At 36.0% G+C, this 19,850-nt stretch overlaps 1 protein-coding gene across 2 annotated transcripts in view; it reads right to left on the bottom strand.

Annotated features, from left to right (window-relative positions):
- Positions 1-4,743: 4,743 nt before the first annotated feature.
- Positions 4,744-19,850, bottom strand: part of LOC124158018 (tyrosine-protein kinase Src42A) — a 75,780-nt gene continuing 60,673 nt past the window's right edge. For both annotated transcript variants that reach the window (XM_046533171.1, XM_046533166.1), the window contains exons 3-8: positions 17,141-17,304; positions 14,960-15,128; positions 12,645-12,803; positions 12,293-12,471; positions 8,628-8,784; positions 4,744-8,121 (exon numbers count right to left, since the gene is read on the bottom strand). In XM_046533171.1, coding sequence (XP_046389127.1) covers positions 7,913-8,121; positions 8,628-8,784; positions 12,293-12,471; positions 12,645-12,803; positions 14,960-15,128; positions 17,141-17,304 — 1,037 coding nt within the window. In that variant the 3' untranslated portion in view covers positions 4,744-7,912. The remainder of the gene's footprint in view (positions 8,122-8,627; positions 8,785-12,292; positions 12,472-12,644; positions 12,804-14,959; positions 15,129-17,140; positions 17,305-19,850) is intronic.

The raw sequence follows: 19,850 nt of genomic DNA, 5'->3' as shown, positions 1-19,850 counted from the left end.
GAATTAGGGTGTGGGGAAGGTAAAATCATAAATGTAAATTAAAAGCTAAAGTTCTGTCACTGAGAGGGAGATTCCTAGTCCTCCTTATGTCTTCCGTACTTAGAGGAAAGTGGGATTGGTTGAAGAGAGGTATGGGTTTGAGTCCTCTTGAAATGATTTGAAGAAGAGAACTCCTTTTTGATTTTTCTATTTGACCAATAAAATAGGGTTGAGTGTGACGTGAGCCAAAGAAAGTTTGCCATTCCCCATCCTGTCTTTTGAATTAGTCTGCTAGCATATCTTCCTTTATCACAGATGCTATGCATCCAGATGAAGTCCTAGACCTCATTGAAGAAAGGAGAAAGTATACTAATACTGAGGAAGGACAAGCTTATTACTACTAGAGAGTAAAGAATGAGATTTGCCGCAAAGCGAGGAAAACCAGAGAAGCATGGATGAGGAACATATGCGAGGACGTGCAAAATAACCTCACTCAAGGGAAAGTGGAAGCAGCCTACAGAATAGTGAGGAATCAGTTCAAGGTACGAAACAGAAGATGTAATACTATAAGAGACAAGTATGGAAATTTTTTTATTGAAAACGAAGATAAAGGCGAGAGATGGAGGGAATACCTGGAGGAGTTATAAGACTGAAGCAAGCATAGCTCAAAAATTATCGAAGGGGAAAGTGAAGTAGAAAAGGATGACATGGGAGCAAGCATCTTTAGATCAGAATTTGATGCTGCAATAAAAGATTTGTGAAAAAATGAGGAAATCAAAGAGAAAGCTTTGGGTGTCAATATCCATGAAGAAAAAATTATTAAATTAAACTTGAGGAGGTGAAAGAGTTCTCTTACCTGGGAAGCCAAATTACCAACAATGGACAAAGGAAGAAAGAAAAAGTCATTAGAATAGCACAGGCAAAGAGAGCTTTCTATAAAAAGAAGAATCTTCTTGCAGCTGAGAATACAAGCATAGAAGTAAGGAAACAATTCATCGGATGCTACGACATGGAATATGTTTCTCAATGGAAGCGAGACTTGGACGTTGACAGCAGCAGAGAAGTCAAGAGTGGAAGCATTCGAAATGTGGTGCTACCGAAGAATGATGAAGATAAAATGGATTGACCGTGTGAGTAACGAGGAAGTGCTAATATGAGTGGGAGAAAAGAGGAAGCCTCCTAAAAACCTTAAGCAGAAGACATAGTTGGCAACATTTTGAGGCATGATGGCCTGATGAAGACAATCATTGAAGGACAAGTGGAATGGAAGAAGGGCAAGGGACAGCCCCGGATCAGTTACATAGGGCAGGTTATAAAGGATGTAAAAGAAAAGAAGTATGTTGCTTTGAAAAGGTTAGCGGATGGGAGAGAGGAAGGGAGAGCTGCATCAAATCAATCTTAGGATTGTTGACTGATGATGATGATGTGACAAAATGCAGAACTAGTGGGAAAGAGTCTGGTTGTTTGTTGATGACAACAGTTTCGCTAGCACTGGTGCTAGCGTCTTCAGGTTGAAGATGCTGGTCCACGATTTTTGTCCTCCTTATATAGGGGCTCATTCCCGCCAGTTGTGGCTGCTGCTCTCTCATTGGTCCTTTTGAGTAGTCTCCTCCAATTGGCATCCAAGTGGTAGCCATCGTCCTTATTAAAAGTGTCCGTCCGGGCTATTTCAATTGCTTCTCGGATAAGTCTGTGGCCTTCTTTTACTATTATCCTGGCTTCGTCAAATTTAATGTCATGTCCCGGTGTCCAGGCATGCTCTAATATGGCCGACAGCTGGAATTGCCTATTCTTCATGGCCCTTCAGTGCTCTTGTATTCGTACTTTCAGTGAATGACAAGTCTCACCAATATATGTTTTCCCGTAAGAGCAAGGCACCTTGTACACACCTTCATGAAGGTCATTGTGGATTATATCTTTGGCTGTGGGCAGCAAGTCACCAATTTTCTTCATGCAATTGAACCTCGTGGTGACATCGTGCTTTTTCCATTGTGTGCCCACTCTAATTGCACCTCAGTGCCACCAGAGCTTTTCTTCGGAATAAGGAGGGACTTCCTCCAAGAATGATCACAAAATTGTAAGCATATTTGTCTTTAACACATGTGTTTTCCTTCCCTGCGGCTTCGATGTCTCACAAAATACAAGCACCCATGGTTGAAGAATAATTTTTGTGTCATGGCGACTCCATTAGCTGGATTGTTGGAATCATCATTCTACACTGCTCTTGTTTTTATTTTACATCTTCAGAAATGCTATCATCATCACTGACATACATATTTTCTTCCGCTGTCATTCAAAAAACTAGCTCCACCATTCAGTAGCTCTATATATCATGCACGACCTTGGTCTGGGTCATCAAGAGATCTCATTATAGTTTTACTTTAAAAGATTTTTGAATGGAGTAGTTTAAAATAATCTTAATTCTCATACTATAAATAAAAGTTACATGCAAATTATGTCTGTTTTTGGTATGACTCGTACTGCTCCATTAGAAAAAGACTAACATCAGTTTATCATGGAATGAGTTAGAAAGACCATATGCTGCTTCATGATTTTTGCTCTTCTGCAGTAAGTACATAGTATTGTAAAATTTATGCTCCGTATAAGCACAATAATGGATTTTTGTCAATCAAATATACTAGCTGTAGTTGTATATTTGCTGTCAGAAACTAGATACATATTCCCCAAAAAGCTGATACATATATACTCGACCATTTATCGTGGTAGGAATTTTCTTGCAGATATACCTTTCTGTTACATAGGAGGGAGGCAATTTGAATAATCCTAGTGAACAAATAGATATGTAAAATTTATGCTGGCTAACAACCAACACTGTCCCTTTCTCTTTTCAGACCAATATGAGTTCATTAGGTAAATGTATTGAGTAAGATTACCTATTTAATTAAGGTATTCTATCTGTGAAAGTAGTGGTAGCAAAGCAACCAGTCTCTTTCTGATTTTGCCAATGGCAAAACCAAAATGAAAAACATTAAGAAGTCCGGCCATGACACCATCACATAGACTACCTTTCATCTAACCTCAACCTCCTTTTAACCAATAAAGGCACCCCTTTACTGGGAGTAAATGAGAATTACTCCCACCAGTGCAGCTCTAAGGGTCCTTGGAACACGCAAGCCTTTCCACTGAGACAAGGTTGTAGTCCAAGGGAAAGGAGTGAGAGATATAAATTGAATAGAATAAAAGATGGTAAATTCACAACTTACCCCACCTTCTGCTAAAATATGTAGAAAGGAATTGGATGAAGCTCATTCAATAGTAAACTAGAGATTTCTTTCATCATACCCAAGAGAATGTCTGGGTAAGTATTTTTGTATTAGATCTCAAGAGATGATAATAATTTATGAAATATCAAATACCATGAATGCAGAATAAATTCCTGGAATATAGCCATAGGTCTCTCATTCAACAAATCCTCACAGAATGGAAAATTTCACCAAGGCAGGCTTTTGTATAGGCAAAACAAGCAGGGCCGATTCAGCACGCAAAGGGGTGACTGGCCTTACTTACATAACCTTCACCCAGGAGTCATAGGCGTGGGCAGAGATATAGCGGCACTGTACCAAAAATTGACCATGGATCACCAACAAATGCTCTATGTAGCTTCAGCGATAATGTTCACCGATTAAGTTGAGGTGATAGGCAGGAATGGGCGTAGTATGTGGTTTTGCCACTAAATGATGGTTTATAAGGTAGGAAACTGTCCCTTTAATAATGTAGTTCTACGATATTTGTTTGATAAAATATTGCATATTACGTAGATATGACACTGAAGAAGTCAGTCTCACCTTCTTACATTTTTTGATTTTCATTGTATCGAGGGATGACCTCACGGCTCACCATTGTAATTCCTGTATTTGTAACCATATTAATTTAATTCAATAATTTAAACATTCTGTCCCAGGCCAATTTTAGCCCCAGTTATCCTAGAAGGCGTAGCCTGTGTTTAGGTTTCCCAGGAACTGAACCTGCACAATTATACACGTATGCATGTTCTGAGTGGTGAAAAATCCACTTACACAGGGGACAAACTCTTGATCCCAGGATTAGTAGGAGAGGATTTGACCCAGCAGCCATGGAGGCTGACTCATGTAATTACAGTCTACACAGTAAGAACGTATATTTTAAGCATTAAAATAGTAAGTCAATATGATTGGTTCACTGGCAGCTGTAAGTATGTATTTGTGTAAAGCCACAGTTTTCCATATTGATCCATATTTCCTTGATCATTCATTTGCTGTCTAACTATCGTACCCGAACTCTTCAACCTTTTCACACTTCAAAACAGCTAGCCTTCAACACGTTGCGTACGGATGGCGAGAATTCTCGTCATTTTTTTCCCGAACGTTCCGGACGGATGACGAAGATTCCCGTCATTTAGGCGCGTCAACCTAAACAATTTCAAAGCGTACAACACGTATTCATTAGATTGTTTTCAGTTGTTCTTCATTATTCATAATGAATTGATGCATCATAACGTTTGATTGGGCAAAGTTATATTCTAAACATTAGCTTACCCTGGTACGCAACGTGTTAAATGGAATGTGAGCAAAAGATGTAGAGAAAGCAGGGTGTACAAACCAAAGTAAAAATTGGTAAAATAGTGATCGTGAATGGATTTTTCTTTCGATTACCCATTTTGTCTTTTGCCTCATTTAGGACAAATGACCAAAGCTCCACTTTACACCAATAGGATTTAAAAAGGAAGACTATACCAGTATAAATAGTACTAAATAAAAGAATCAATCAAGTATTCATAGTATGTATATTTTAAAACGGCAAACTAATTGACCAATACACATTCTCAGGGTAATGTTCACAATAAAAGACAAATTAAAGGAATTCAGAAGATAACAGAGGAAATGTAAGCTTAAAAAATTGCATTCTTTGAAATTTAAATAGAGGACATGAAATGTGTAACTAAAATGTGTATATATACATCTGTGCAGCATATCATAATGCATATAGTATCAAAATTCATTCACAAATACAGAAAGTCATGACATTCCATGGATAAACAATTAAACCATGTACAAATATGCATAAACACATGCACCCGTGGAAAAGTCTCTATTGCATTTATAGAGGGTATAAATGAGGTTATAAAAAAATTGTGATGAAAAATTTGCACACTTCACTTTCAGTGTTCCCTTCACCTTCATTATCAAAAGGAAATGCATGTACATCACACTATATACATTGGGTATGAGATGGACATTTTTCCATAAAAAACAATATTATTAATGCAACTTTATTCACACCATTCACTATGAACAAAAGGATTCACATTGAATCAGTGACTAAAGGATGTGAATAATTTACAGATCAGGATTATAGTTATTCACTACTAACCTTAGCAAAAGTAAGTGTACATGTGTATGAGCTTCCTCAAAAAAATGGAAAAATTCCATTCATGAGAAAGTTTTCATAAATTAGACTGGGAATAATAATTTGGGTGGGCCTATTGAAGTCTAACTCCTTAAAAAAAATGATAAACATGATTACTTCACTACCTCCAAGAAATCCTCTTCAGACAAGGAACTTCAATGAATAATTACTATCCACTGTACATGAACATAATAACTGGAGTATAAAACAAAATCTTAATACTGCAGCGCAGTAATCAGTGGATTTAGATAGGGTCACAGATAGAAAGAGAGCCAAGGCTTTCACACATTTTGAACACAATATTAAGAAAAGTATGACAATGATTATTCAAATGGTGATGCATAAAGTTACAGCAAGGATTCCAATCATTACAAAATAAGCTCGTTTTACAAAAAGTGTGACAAATGCAAAGGCATTTTTCAAGTATGTTACTTCGGTATTAATTCAATATGCACATAACAAATGTAGCTATAATGAATTTAGTTTCTTAAGAGACTTAAATTACATTCAATTGAAGTGGATGACTGTAATTAAAAAACCTGTTGAGCAGGTGGGGTTTGAAAAAAAATCATTTTTCCATTAAACCCAATGATTTTTTGTAATAAACTGAATTTAAAACATTTCACTGCCATCAAAATGATCCATCTTACACACTTTAAGTGGTAAAATTGATAATAATTTGTTTTAAGAATCGTAATGCAGAGAATACATCCCTAATTGATTGTGAATCATTAAGTCAACTCATGAAAGTGATTAATTATAATAAAAAAATGAATAGCCCGTAATTGAGCATTTTCAATACCATATAATGCTGATTCATATTTTTGATATTCAATTATAAAAATTAAGAAGTAGCAATTGTTTGTAGTAACAAATGAGCAAAAATTTAACCATCAACTAGTGGAGCTTATTGATTAACAAAATAAAATTCGGCTGAAGCCATTGGGAATCCTGCTTACTCTGAGCATGAAAAACTATTCCCATTTAATACTAGCATGCAATGCAAGCATCTCCCCCACCAGACCCTAATTATTTTACAGTTCTTCTATGTACATTTAATGACAAAGTATTTATAAAAAATAAAGAGGGACATGAGTAAAAGGCATGGAAATGAGAATACCACTTTAAACATGTAAATACATAAGTAATATGGGGCATTGGAAATGGCAGATGCACCCATTGTATACTCATCAACATTTTCTGTAAGGTACAAAATGTTTTAATTACAAGTGGAATTCCCATCAGACCAAAAGCCTCCTCCACCTCATCCAACCTCCAGCACCACAGAGGAGGCATTTAAGGCAAACTATTATGTTAACCTTACCCCACATAGGACATAACATCCAACTTTACGCAATAACCTTCCTTGACTACTAAAACATAACTAGGTCCATTTCCTCCTCCACTTGGCTCAACACTTCTTTTCATCAAACTTTCCTAACAATCAATATCCTTCTAAATCCTCCTCTACCACCTCAACCCTACTTCAGTAGGGGAATGACCACAAACTTATTTGTCCTCATATCACTCACTAATACTCTCAAAGACGGTCTTTTCCATCTCAAATGCCACTGGTTCTTTATAACAACATGCTCACTTAAAATGTGAAACTGTAGCAAAACAGCAAAATGCAGCTTGAATTAGGGGATAATTCCTAGGCACTACTTAAAAATCAAAATTATGAATCTGTCCGGAGATCCACTGAAGTACATAATACGGTCCTCAAAGATAGTTCCAAATATATTATAAATAACTAAAACGAAATTCAGCACAAAAATATTTAACACATTTCATATGAACACAACAGAAGTTAATAATTGAGAAATGCTAATAAAATTACCACTGCCAACTTACAACTTTCACCAATTTTTCCCCAAGACAAATTTACTTTTCAAATATACAAATAATAGTGTTTTCTCAAATTAAAAATCCATCTTGGTTAAATCTTTCAAAATGGACTTTAAAAAAATTCCAATACATCCAAAAATAGTGGCAATAAAGGGAAACACATCCCCTTCTGCGATTCAAAAAATGGCACCCATTAACATGATTACAGCTGTTCTTCCATAGTTATGAATCACTACCAGCATAGCAATTACCCAAATTTGAATTTAGATGATGAATAATGAAATACTCTTGAGACTTAAAAAAATGACATAAGGATGGAATCTAAGATCTTGGGTGATTATCAGGCTGACACCTTTCACTTGGAAGCTCTCCATGTGCCTTGAACTGCAAACAGGGGCATGTGCCTTCTTGGGCAGGGGCAACGCATGAGCGTGGCAGATCGAGGCCTCTGAAGGGGTACCTGTGCTAATCCTGCACACCCTCGTGCTAGGGATGCTGTGCGCCTGGCATAAGATCCAGATGAAGATCCAGCCTGCTGTTCCATTGAGTACATTACAGAGGCATTCTGCTGATGGCTGTTCCCAGACCGTCGTGGGTAGAGAGATGAGGTCGCATAGTTGGAGGAATATGTGGCAGAGTGATGATGATCATGGTGCTGGTGGTGGAGGAGGAGGGATGATCAGTATGCTGATGCCTCTTTGTATTCAGATCCTTCCATGGTGAAGAAATCTTCTAGCTTCCATTGAAGGGTTTCAAATGTAGGCCTCTTCATTGGATCTTTGTGCCAACATTCTAACATGATATCATAGAGAGCTGATGGACAGCCAGGAGGACATGGCATCCTATAGCCATGCTCAACTTGGTGCAGCACCTCAGCATTGGTCATGCCTGAAAAGATATATAACGAGGAAATTGTAGAAATGTTGAAATAATAAAAGATACCAACATGCATGATCAATCAATTATAAATAATTAACAAAATGTTAAGAAGTAACAAATTCAAGGAGTTCAACAGAATGAGCAGCTAGCTTTAAAAGACACATTTCAACTGGCATTAGGATAGATAAACACCATGAGTCATGTGAATAATTAAAAACTTTTGGGTTAACCTGCATTGTGAAGTTAAAAGTCAAAGACTCGCCTTTCTTGGAAGACAAAACTGACAGAAATGAAAAAAAAATCCCAGGGGATCCCAGACTGATTATTTGATTAGAACTCCTTTTTATACATATATTTTACAAAAAGCAATTGATATGTAATAACTCTAGTTCAAGGCTTACATGATTGTGAAAATACAGTGGAAATTACATGATATTCATGTCATCAGTCATTAAGGAGGAAATACATGTCTTTCTTGGGGAGGAGTTGTTCCCATTATGTAAACAGAAACTTACCAGGATATGGAATTCTTCCATATGTGACAAGTTCAGTAAGTAAGATCCCAAATGACCATACATCAGACTTGATAGAGAATTTGCTGTAATTGGCAGCTTCTGGTGCAGTCCACTTGATTGGAAAACGTGCCCCTACTCTTGCTTCATATTCATCCTCCTGTTCATATTGATATAAAAAAATTAATTACCACTTAAATATGATGTGGCCTCAAACCTAGTGCACTAATAGGAAATTAGGTTATGTAGACAAGTGCATGTGCACATACACTAAAAAATAAGAGTGTAAAAATCAATAAACAATCAAAAAAATGGCACCAATTACAATTCAGCATAAATTCAACGATATATAACAGAAGCTAAGTGGAAAAGATTCCAACTGGTTGTTGCCTGAAATGACCCCAGGGTATCTCTTAGTAACCATTCTCACTGACATGGATACATACCAACTTAAGCAATAATCTATTATACATTCAAATTCTCTTCTAAATAAATATCTTTCGTGCATTTCAAAGCCTTTATCCAGGGAGCTAGATGAATTAAGTGATTATATGAAGAATTGAATGTAGGCAAGCAAGGGAACTATTGCTATGGTATCTGCCTAGCGTAAGCATATGGACACAAGTAATTTCTGTTCCCATAGCCACTGCTCATATTTCTATAATATTTGGGATATAAGTTTTAAATTCAACAACAATCAACTCCTGAAAAGATGAAAAAAATCGGAGGGGGAAAAAATTCCAGCATTAAAGGGCTAAAAGAAAGTTCCAAGTGATTATTGCACTCTCTCCTCTCCACCCTATTTTACTGTAGTTCTTTGGAAAATCTATGCAAGTGCCAACGTCTCCAGTGAATTCTTTTTCTCAGGAGAGCACTCCTACACTACTGCAAGCCTGAATGACACAAAATTAGAGAGACATTGATCTACTTCCACCAACAAAATGCAATCAATTACCTCATCCATAACAACCCTCATTGACTTTTGTCCTTACCTACATATATTACCTCATACTATTTCTCAGTATTTTCCACTCCTTTACCATATGACCCTGATTCTATGCCGGTTTTTTTTTTGCACATATCCACGTGGTGACATACATCAGATTTACATTACATACATCAGTGCACAAGATTTAAGGGCAGTAAAAATTGAGTATGTAGTTATATTCATGCTACCCAAACTTTGTCACACGAACTGTTTGTTATATTGTACTACTTATTGTATATTTATGAATACCGCTAACCAATACTGCTATGTTTTTTGTTACGGAATTTTGTTTGCTCTCCTCTGGCAACTTGGTTGCCATAGTTAAAAAAGGATCATCTATCTACGAGCTGCCCTCGAAACCCTCAAGTCTTGGGAAGCAGTGAGCTCTTAGGTGGAATGTGTAGATGAACTCTCAGGAGACTCAAAAAGCAGTAAGTGAAAAGACCAGATCTTTCCTTATTCAGACAATTTCTGATTTCTGCTTAGATGATGTGGGATATTTAGACTTGACAAGAAATATTTGGGAATACTTGCAAGGCACACATTGCAAAATTGGGGTACTTTACGCACTGATATTGCTAAAAGAAATGATTAACATGAGGAAAGACAAGGATACAACCATGAGCGTGTACATGTCAAAAATAGCTAATTTCCACAAAATAATCAACAACTCAGGAGTGCTTGAGCTTGATTGGTCAAATGGTTGTATTTTAATCGCTGGAGCTAACACTAAAGAGTTTTGGTAGATTATTATAAAAATTGGAGAGAGGAAGAAAGGTTTAGGCAAAATTGCACCTGAAGGAGAAGATGGAAGGAGAGTTTCATGAGAAAGAAGAGTTGGAGGCATCCCACACAAAGGTGCTGGTAGTAAGAAGCCCCAAGAAGATTCCAGCGAAATTTCGGGAAAGCAAGCAGAGAGAAGCAGATTCAGGACTTGAAAGATCATATTTGTGCTATGCATATGGGAAACCAGGTCACAGAGCAAAATACTGCAGTATGCTAAATGTTTTTGGTAGCAGAGGAGTGAAGATCGTAGAGAAAATCGTGATGCAGTCATAAGAGCAAGAATGTAGTAGAGGAGTGTATATATTTATGCATAAGTAAGGGTAGGATGACGTTTGAATCTAATACAAGGTATCCAAATTCTGATGCATCAAGCCACATCACCCCATGTTGTAAATTGCGTAATTTTGAGCCTTAGTATCGTAGCTTTGCAAATGTTAATGATGGTAGATCTCTTAGTGTTGAAGGATAATGGGAGGTTGAGTTATTTCTGAAAAATGAACATAGTGGCTGAAAAATCAATTTATCACAGGTTTTCTTTGTACCTGGGTAGCGTTGAATTTCATTTGTTGGGGAGACATTGAGAAGAAGGCTCTTGATATAGTCATAAAAAACGGTTCCTAACCTGTGATGAGGAACCATGGTGAAATGTTACTCAATTAAAGCTATATTTGGGAGGGGGATGTATGTTGTACAAGAAAAGGAAACTTGCATTCAGAGGGATGAAGTTAGAGAAAATAATTCTAGCTTCTGAGCTAAACACTTTATGCAACATGGCACAAGAGATTGAGAAACTTTCAAATTGAGGCAATTTTGAGAATCTCTATCCTCGGATTGACAAAAGAATTGAATGAAAATGATTGAATTGAAAAAGAATGAATAATGTGTATGTATACACATATGAGCCATCTAATATACACACATTGAATGGTAAATGAAGTTTTCCAACAGTTGGTTTAACAAGAGCTAGTCATTTTTTGGAGGTGTTAAATTCTGATATTCTTAGCAAAATTACCCACTTAAAAAGGAGGGCTGTAATATGCCAAACATTTATTGACGAGTTTTCTAATTACATTACAGTTAACATGCTAAAAATATAGAGTGATGCACTTGTGGCATTTATTAATTATTTGAGAGAGGCCCAAACATTTCAGGAAAAGAAATAAAATTCCTTCAGAGTGATAATGGAGGTGAGTATGTAGAGAATGATCTTCAGAGTCATTTGGGTAAGTGTGGGGCTTCTAGAAGGTTACCAGCACCACACTGTCCAGTGTATGTAAACTAAATATGGTGTTCTGCACCATTTTTGGGCTGAGGCTTTAAGTACTGAAGCTTTTATAAGGAACACGTATTCATCAGTCGCAATCTATTTCAAAATACCCACAAAGAAAAAGAAGTCTTTCAAAGGAAGATTTTGCAAGGATGAGTTTTTGCTTGCCAGGCTTGGATCCAAATTAAGGAAGGAAAGTTGAATCCAAGAGTGGAAGAACATGTTTTTCTGGGGTATGTTGAAGGAAGTGAAGGCTACCGGGTGTGGAGTTTGAAAACAGAGGGAAGGCCAATGAATAAGGTGTTTTTTTACTATTTTAGATAAAAGGATTTACAGTAAATGGTTATGATTGCAAAGATGTTACTCGGAATGAGCCATATTAAGTTGAAATAAAACTAAAATTAAAATAAAACTAATTTTATGCACAGGAATTACATTTAAATGAAATACTAATTACAATAGACTTGATCAAGTAACTATGAACATCAATAATGAGAAGTCCTGAAAGAACATATGAGCCAAATAAAAATTTGAGGCATCAGCAAAGTGCAAGACAAAATTCCCATGAAAATGTTGCCTAATATTACATGACTAAATACTTCAACAATTGGTGCAGTTAAAACATACCTTAATAAGCCTTGCGAGACCAAAATCAGCAATTTTCACAACATTGGCATCTCCCACCAAAACATTTCTTGCTGCCAAATCTCTGTGTATGTAATTCTGTGATTCTAGATATGCCATTCCAGCTGCTATCTGTGCAGCCATATCAATCAGTTGAGTCAGCTTCAAAGTTCTTCCTTTACCTAGATAATTCCAAAGTGCAGAAAAATATATAAATATGAAGTTGAAAATAAAATGCACATACAAAACCAAGAGATACAGAGGAGTCAAAGAAAAGCTTCACTAATCTGGTGAATAAAACTGTCATTGATTATTATATAATTGAACATATTCTTTGGAAACAAATATTACTCACCTTGCAAGAATTCAAGAAGACTTCCATTCTTCATGAGCTCAGTGATGATATAAATGGGCTCCTCCATAGTACACACTGCATACAACTGAATGAGCTTATTATGCCTTAACTTTTTCATTATTTGTGCCTCGGCTAAGAAGTCCTTTGGATCCATAGTTCCTACAAAAATATACAAGTTTTTATTGCAAAAGTTTTACCTACTTGAGATAGTTAAAAAAATTACAACCAAGTTCAATAAATACGGCAGCAAGATTGAATGTTGAGAATACTGGAATTGGTACGTTCTTTTTACTATGTTTACACAAATGGACATGTCAAGACTGATAATGACATAATTATCACGATAGGAAAGTCTCATCCTGGCTAAATGATTCATAACTATGATTGGTATAATGTTTTAAAATTAAAGTTAGTAGTTTTAATTGGAGTTATGACAGTCATCGAAACTCAACTTACACCATAGCTATATTTTATTCCAAATTAAGTCACTTTAAGAATTTTCTTGGCTATTATTATTAGAGATGTGCGAATAGTATCCGCGAATACTCGAATACCTCGAATATTAGAAAGTATTCGATATTCGAGGTTTCGAATAGTTATGCGAAAAGTACCGCCTCGAATACCTCGAATACTTTGAATTTCGCGTCATACACTGTCGCACGCACGTCGTTGGTAGTTGACTCGGAAAAATGAAGAGAACTCTAGTCGTTTAGTGCTCGCTGCGCCGTTTTACGCAAGTTGACGAATTACATCAAATTCGTGGATTTTAGCGGAGAAAAGAGTTCGACGAGGGGAACCGAAATGGTCGGGTGAAAAAATCCGAAAATCCCCGATTCCCCCCACCAGGAGAACTTCAGTGCCGTGGGATAGCAACCTAAGGGCATTTCCCACGATCCGCTATCCCCCTCCATTCAGCACTTGCCTCACCCACTCTGACGCTTTCCTCTTCTCCGAAATCAAACAAAAGGCCCCAGATCGCGCAGGGATCGCATTACGAAGACCCCTGCTTCGAAAAAAATATCAAGTTACGAGAACAATAAAAACGTGTTTCACGCCCTCCCCCCTTTTCTCACCCACTGACCTTTTTCTGGCTACCTGCTTCGAAGTTCCCCATTTCTGGAGGTCAACAGCTGTGTGAGTAACGTGGGATACTTACATTAGCGCATTTCCCAAGATCCGGTATCCCTCTCCATTCAGCACTAGCCCCCCCTCTGAGGCTTTCCTCTTCTTCGAAATAAAAAAAGGTCACAGCTCGCGCAGGGATCATATTATGAAGACCTTAGCTTCGAAAAAATACCAAGTTACACGAGAACAATAGAAACGTCTTTCGGGCCCTCCCTTTTCTCCCCCACTGACCTTTTTTCCTACCAGCTTGGAAGTTCCCCATTTCTGTGGAGGTCAACCGCTGCATGAGTCATCTATTAGCACAAAAGGTGTCTAAGAATGACTTTCGTCAATTGATGTTACACCTTTATTGAATTGAAACATTAGTAATGTGCACGTAATTTCAAAAAGAATAAGACCAAACACGAAGTATTTCTGAGTTTATTTAAGCATTTTACGCAAAGAAATAAATGTCAAAATACGACAGAGACTTAGCATTCTGGCGAAACTCGATATGAGCAGCAGAGCTTCTCGGGAGTTGATGCCGTATTTTTTTCCGAAAACATATATCAAGTTACAATTTATGAGTGGTGCTATAAATCTTTATTGTTACAGTCCCAGACAAAGGGATATTTTCTCAGAATATTTGGTTTCTCCCTGATAGCAATTCCAATTCATCTTCTTATCTCGTGAGAACTCCCAAAGATGGACTAATAATAATAACTAACAAAAAAAACTAACAAAATAATTGAAGAAAATCCGGTGGAAAAGAGCTTGTATTTTGCAAAATGCCTCAGATTGTCAGCACTTGGCAGCAGGAGTGAGGGTAAAGCGATGTTAGTTGAATTAATTATATGCCCAATTGTTTCCATAAAATTAAAATATTCATTAATAAGCTAAATTCCTGTTCGAATCATTTAAAGGAAATCAAAATTACTCCCCAAAATCTTGTTTCCTGCTTCATAGGCAACCGAGTCAAACATACCAGCATTCATCATTTAGTATTCGAGGTATTCGAAATTCGAGGTATTCGAATATTCGAGCAATGATTTAATATTCGAATTCGATATTCGAATTCGAGAAATCTGCTATTCGACCCATCTCTAATTATTATATTAAAAGATATTGAATATTGGAAATGATGTTGTTCTAAAAAAATGAAAAAGAGGAAATAATATTTCAGTAGATGAACAGTTAAAATGTGACATTACCTGGTTTAAGAGTCTTGATGGCCACTGGAGTGGTATTGTTCCAGAGCCCTTCCCATACTTCTCCAAATTGACCATGGCCTAATTTACGCACAAACTTCAATGAAGATCTATCTATTTCCCACTGATCGCGTGTACTGTGGGAGAGCCCACCAGTGACAGGCTTCTCGACCTGTAAAGACAGAAAAGAATAGGTGAAAATAAAGCCATTGGTCACAGCATGTCAAATTGAAAGGAGAACTTAAAAGATATAAGCAATCAACATCTTCATAAGAGGACTGATTAATTTCACACATTAGCACTGGTCCGTTACATATATACCTCATTTAAATGATGAAGACACAAGATTTTCAATTGGGATAATGAAGTCTGTAGGTAACATACTTCACTTGATATTTCCAGAGTAAATAATGAATCACTAGTGACAATCAACAAAAAAATACAATCAAAAGTCTTGTCAAGTGGATACACAATTGCTAAATCAAAATGTTACATGGAATAACCAAGCATCCAATAGATCACAAGAGGTTATCATAATTCATAATTACTATTTAGAAAACTTTTTAAAATTCCAACAAATTAAATATGTTAAACATCAAAGATAGCTAAATCTTCTAAATGTAATTGCAAATAGTCAAGCTCATTTATTCCACCAAAAATTACTGCTAAATAATTGATAAAAATGAACTTTGCTCTCTAACTGATTAAAAAATACTTTTTTCACACTTATTCTATTTATTATTCGCATGGCAAAATGCAATCCACAATTCTATAACATACAGCACTTCCACAAAAATTTTTCATGCAAATGAAAGCCAGCATTCCCATATTCTGTACTTGCATAAATTAACCATAAATCAAATGTGCAAACTGCTTAACAAAACTGAAATTATTTAAATTTACCACAAAACCCATACCACAGACAAGACAAGGAAAATATTACAAACACATCTATATATTATAAGGAGATAAATACCATGTAATTTGAAGAGACTACTATTTCCCATTCATAATGCAATACTGTTCATTATAAATCTCCTTCTAGTATACTTTGATGGAGAACGTAAGAGACATAACAAGTGTATAATGACCGAAGGTGACTTAAATGCACTTCTCAGTGCATCCTTAGAATTGCTATCCATTTTCATTAGCCATTTTGGTTTTTGTAATAAAATTTAACTCTGCATTCTTAAATAGACCATCAAAATAACAGAACTTGACCACATATTTAAAGGAGAAGCACGCAGGGAGGTAATAATTGAACAATTTGATGAAGGACAAAAAAGCTGGGGAACAATGAGCTCACGAATGTATGCAAATAAAACCGTTACCGTAAAATTTACCCAAGTTATCATCATCCACAAGGGAAGCAATGAAAGGAAAAAGATATGGGGTTGAAAGATGGCTACGACCATATGACATTAATTTTAAGGAGTCACATACTGAAGGATATCATGATGTTAAGTTCTATTATCATAATGATTAGATCACAAAAAGATTATTTCAAAAAGTGAGTGCAAAAGAAGAACTTGCAAATACTGAAGTGCTCTTAAAAAATTTCATAAAATTAAAATTAGGATTATTTGAATTCCAACATCCATTGAGGGAAATATTATTTCATCACTGCTTTGATAAATTTGGTGAATTAATTAAATTTTAATAAGACAGCTTATGTATGCCTAAATTGTTCAGACAAAACTGTATGATTATAACGAAGGACCTTCATTCCGATGGACTCTAAACTTCACTACAAAGGGGAAAGAAAAGTCAATCAAGAACAACTCTTCAGGGCAAAGGTTATATTAAAAACCAAAACTTGTAAATAAAATAATAATGTAAATCCTCCATCAAGTACCATCAGGAGGAAAGGAAATCCTAAAATAATTGAATTAATTCCTAGGTAAAAACAGCAAGCAAAATATTTGGGAAGAGAGCCTATAAAAACAATAGAAGTGCAAAAAGTATATGTTCAGGCAATCAAAAATAAGCATATTATAACCTAATCAACCAGTGAATACGTATTTCAAAACTGATCTGATATGTAACCACACAAAAATCACTCAAACTTGAAGAAAAAAATAAATCAACTAAATATTAATGTAAATAAAATATCCTTGGGTAAAAATTGCAATTGATAAGAGGCTTAGCAAAATAAGGGATGCAAAAAAATTCAAGTCATCATACCTGAACACATGGCTTTCGAAGATTAACACATAAACCATCAGCATCTTTACTATAGTGCTCCACTAATTCTTGCAAGGTTCGGAATGTGGTGCGGCGGGCAATAAAGAAACCTCCTTCATCCAACTGTCTTATACGATAATGTTTCACAGTATCACCATCACGAACTGGAATAGGAAATTATGATTATTAGAACAAGTCTCTGGGCATAGAAAATATGATTAAAAATTAACATTATTGAGAGACCAACATTTTAGTTATTTTACTGGTACTAGTTCAACAATAATTCTAGTGAAATTATCAATTCGAAGCCCAATCCATGCATTGAATTTAAAAAAATTCCAGAAAATTAAAAATTATTCAATGAGATAATTATATAAAAATCGCATGGTCTTTGTTTTGCTCAAATTTTATTTTTTCAAAATAACTTAAGCTGCAACATGGAGTCCTAGTAGAAAGAGTGTTTGGACAATGAGTGAAGTGTCCTCAGTTTGTACCCTTGAATCGATTCCAAAATAAACTGCTCATGTTGTGATGTACCCAGGGAAAGGAATTGGTCGCCTTCTCTGAATGGGTGAATCTACATGTTTGTGGCTCAAATAAGCATGAGCTATAAACAATCCTTGGGTTGAAGCACCGAGTCAGAGCTAGGAAACTTAAGATATGCCTAAAGATAGTGGAGACATTAAAACCTGTTGCCTGAGCATGTAGAACAATTGGTTTTTCTGCATGAGAATTTGAAATGATCAAATATAGCATGATTCGTTTTTGTAAATAATCTTTAGTATAATTGTGCATAAGCCTTTACTGAGGGCTCTTCTGAGCAGTTTGGATGTATATATTAATTAAATTGACGACCTATTACAACAGGTTCATTCATTTCAATAGTGGTTATTGAACTGCTTAAGACATTAATTTTCATCCATCTAATAATTTGGACACAATTTGCATTAATGTTCCTCACTATCTTTTCCTTTTTACATCAAGCTAAGCATTCAGAATAGAAAATTCACGAGAGTAGAGGAAAAATGGGTAAACTTTTCTTGGGATTCTCACTGGGTTAAATTCTCCATTTTAGCCAACATTTCAAGCTCCAACTTGGGGCTCATCCTCAAGGTTGGTGAATGTAATTTCATTTGCTTATGGTTGCTAAGTCTCAATATTTAATTAATTTGGTTTATTAAACTATAAAAAATTGTTGTTGTTGTTATTAATGTTGGAGCACGCATAGCTGTACTGCCTGGTTCACAGTTGCCATACTCGACTCGAGATCAAAAAGTACTACTTGCACATCCCTAGTAAATGTGGTAGCAGTTTTTAATCCTAATTTATGTTATTCTGTCAATAAAGAATATAAAATGTAAATAGTGAGAATTTATGGTGTTTGCAACAATTATCATTAAGCCTAATAATGTAGTGAGTTATTACAGCAGAAGTCTTTCATAACAAGTCCGTCCTATAGTGAGTATATCCTTTAGTGAGTTTTTTTCGTGTTTGTTAGCCCATGCCTATAACGAGTTCTTGTGTTTGCACTTATAATGAGTAAACCGAGAAGCCGATATCGTACTGGATGTATAACTCCCAGGATGAGCATGCGCTAAACCTTGATCACAGAACAGTCGTAAGCTTATTCCAGATGCATTTCATCGAGGTAAAACATCATTGTGGCAGTTAAATGAAACTTAATCGTTCCCTATACTTGAACTATCCAGCACTTTGTAACGTTGTTGCTCATAGAATCACGTGATGATTTTGCGGTAATTATGCATGTTTGGGCCTTTTACTGCTAGCCCTCACGAATGTTGTGAGGCGAACGCTCGCCATCGCCTAGACACGGAGCTTATCTAATGGCGCTAGTGCTTCAATACAAGGAGGCTAACAATATACTACCCATTGTCAGTAGTGTGCTTCCGTAATAATAACTGTGATGATGAAAAACAATCGAAAATACATGAATAGTTGTCCTCTAAAAGTGGTGTCACCCACCGCTCATTTAAATGGGTTTAAAAAAGTCACCACTTGTGTCACTGACGGACAAATATATCCAGGTTTCCCGGAGAAATTAGGTATAACTAGGGGTATCAACCAAAATTTATACACAAGTTGATGTGATCTATCAAATCTATAACTTTTAATGCTAATCCTCGAAAATGACGAACATTTTTCCGCAAAACATTGGATAAAAGTGGATTGCATTGCACTCATCACTGCGCCGCGAACATTTTTGAAAACAGATTAAAATGCAACCAAAGTGACAACAGAAATCAGCCTTCTATGGGGTGGAATTGGACCTCCTCTATGCAGTCCCCTTGCAAAAATATAATAATAAATGTTATTTGCTTAACTCAAATTTGATTATGGCAGGTTTCACTGGACACACCACACCACAAAAAAAATCAATATGAACATCTATTTTCCTTCATCATTTGCCCTTCAACTCATCACCTTTTTCAAGGGAAATGTGAGCCAATGAGCTTGTTTGTGCCTTTGTCACACCCTGAACCTTTAAAAATAAACATTTCTCTGAGCAGTTGCAATCCAAATTTAGTTTCCAAGTTAGCAACAAATCCCATTAGAGCCATAATAGGTGTTTGTATTTCACAAATGAAATGGGAATAATGCTCTACATATTTACTGGTTTAGACTATCCTTTATAACCAACCAAGTCTCTTGTCTTCATGCTTGATATGTTTTTACATAAAAGTAACACCTT

The sequence above is a fragment of the Ischnura elegans genome, chromosome 1 (genome assembly GCF_921293095.1).
Source record: "Ischnura elegans chromosome 1, ioIscEleg1.1, whole genome shotgun sequence".
Lineage (NCBI taxonomy): Eukaryota > Metazoa > Arthropoda > Insecta > Odonata > Coenagrionidae > Ischnura > Ischnura elegans.
The sequence above is the reverse complement of the archived record's forward strand: the minus strand, read 5'-3'. Positions and strand labels throughout refer to the sequence as shown.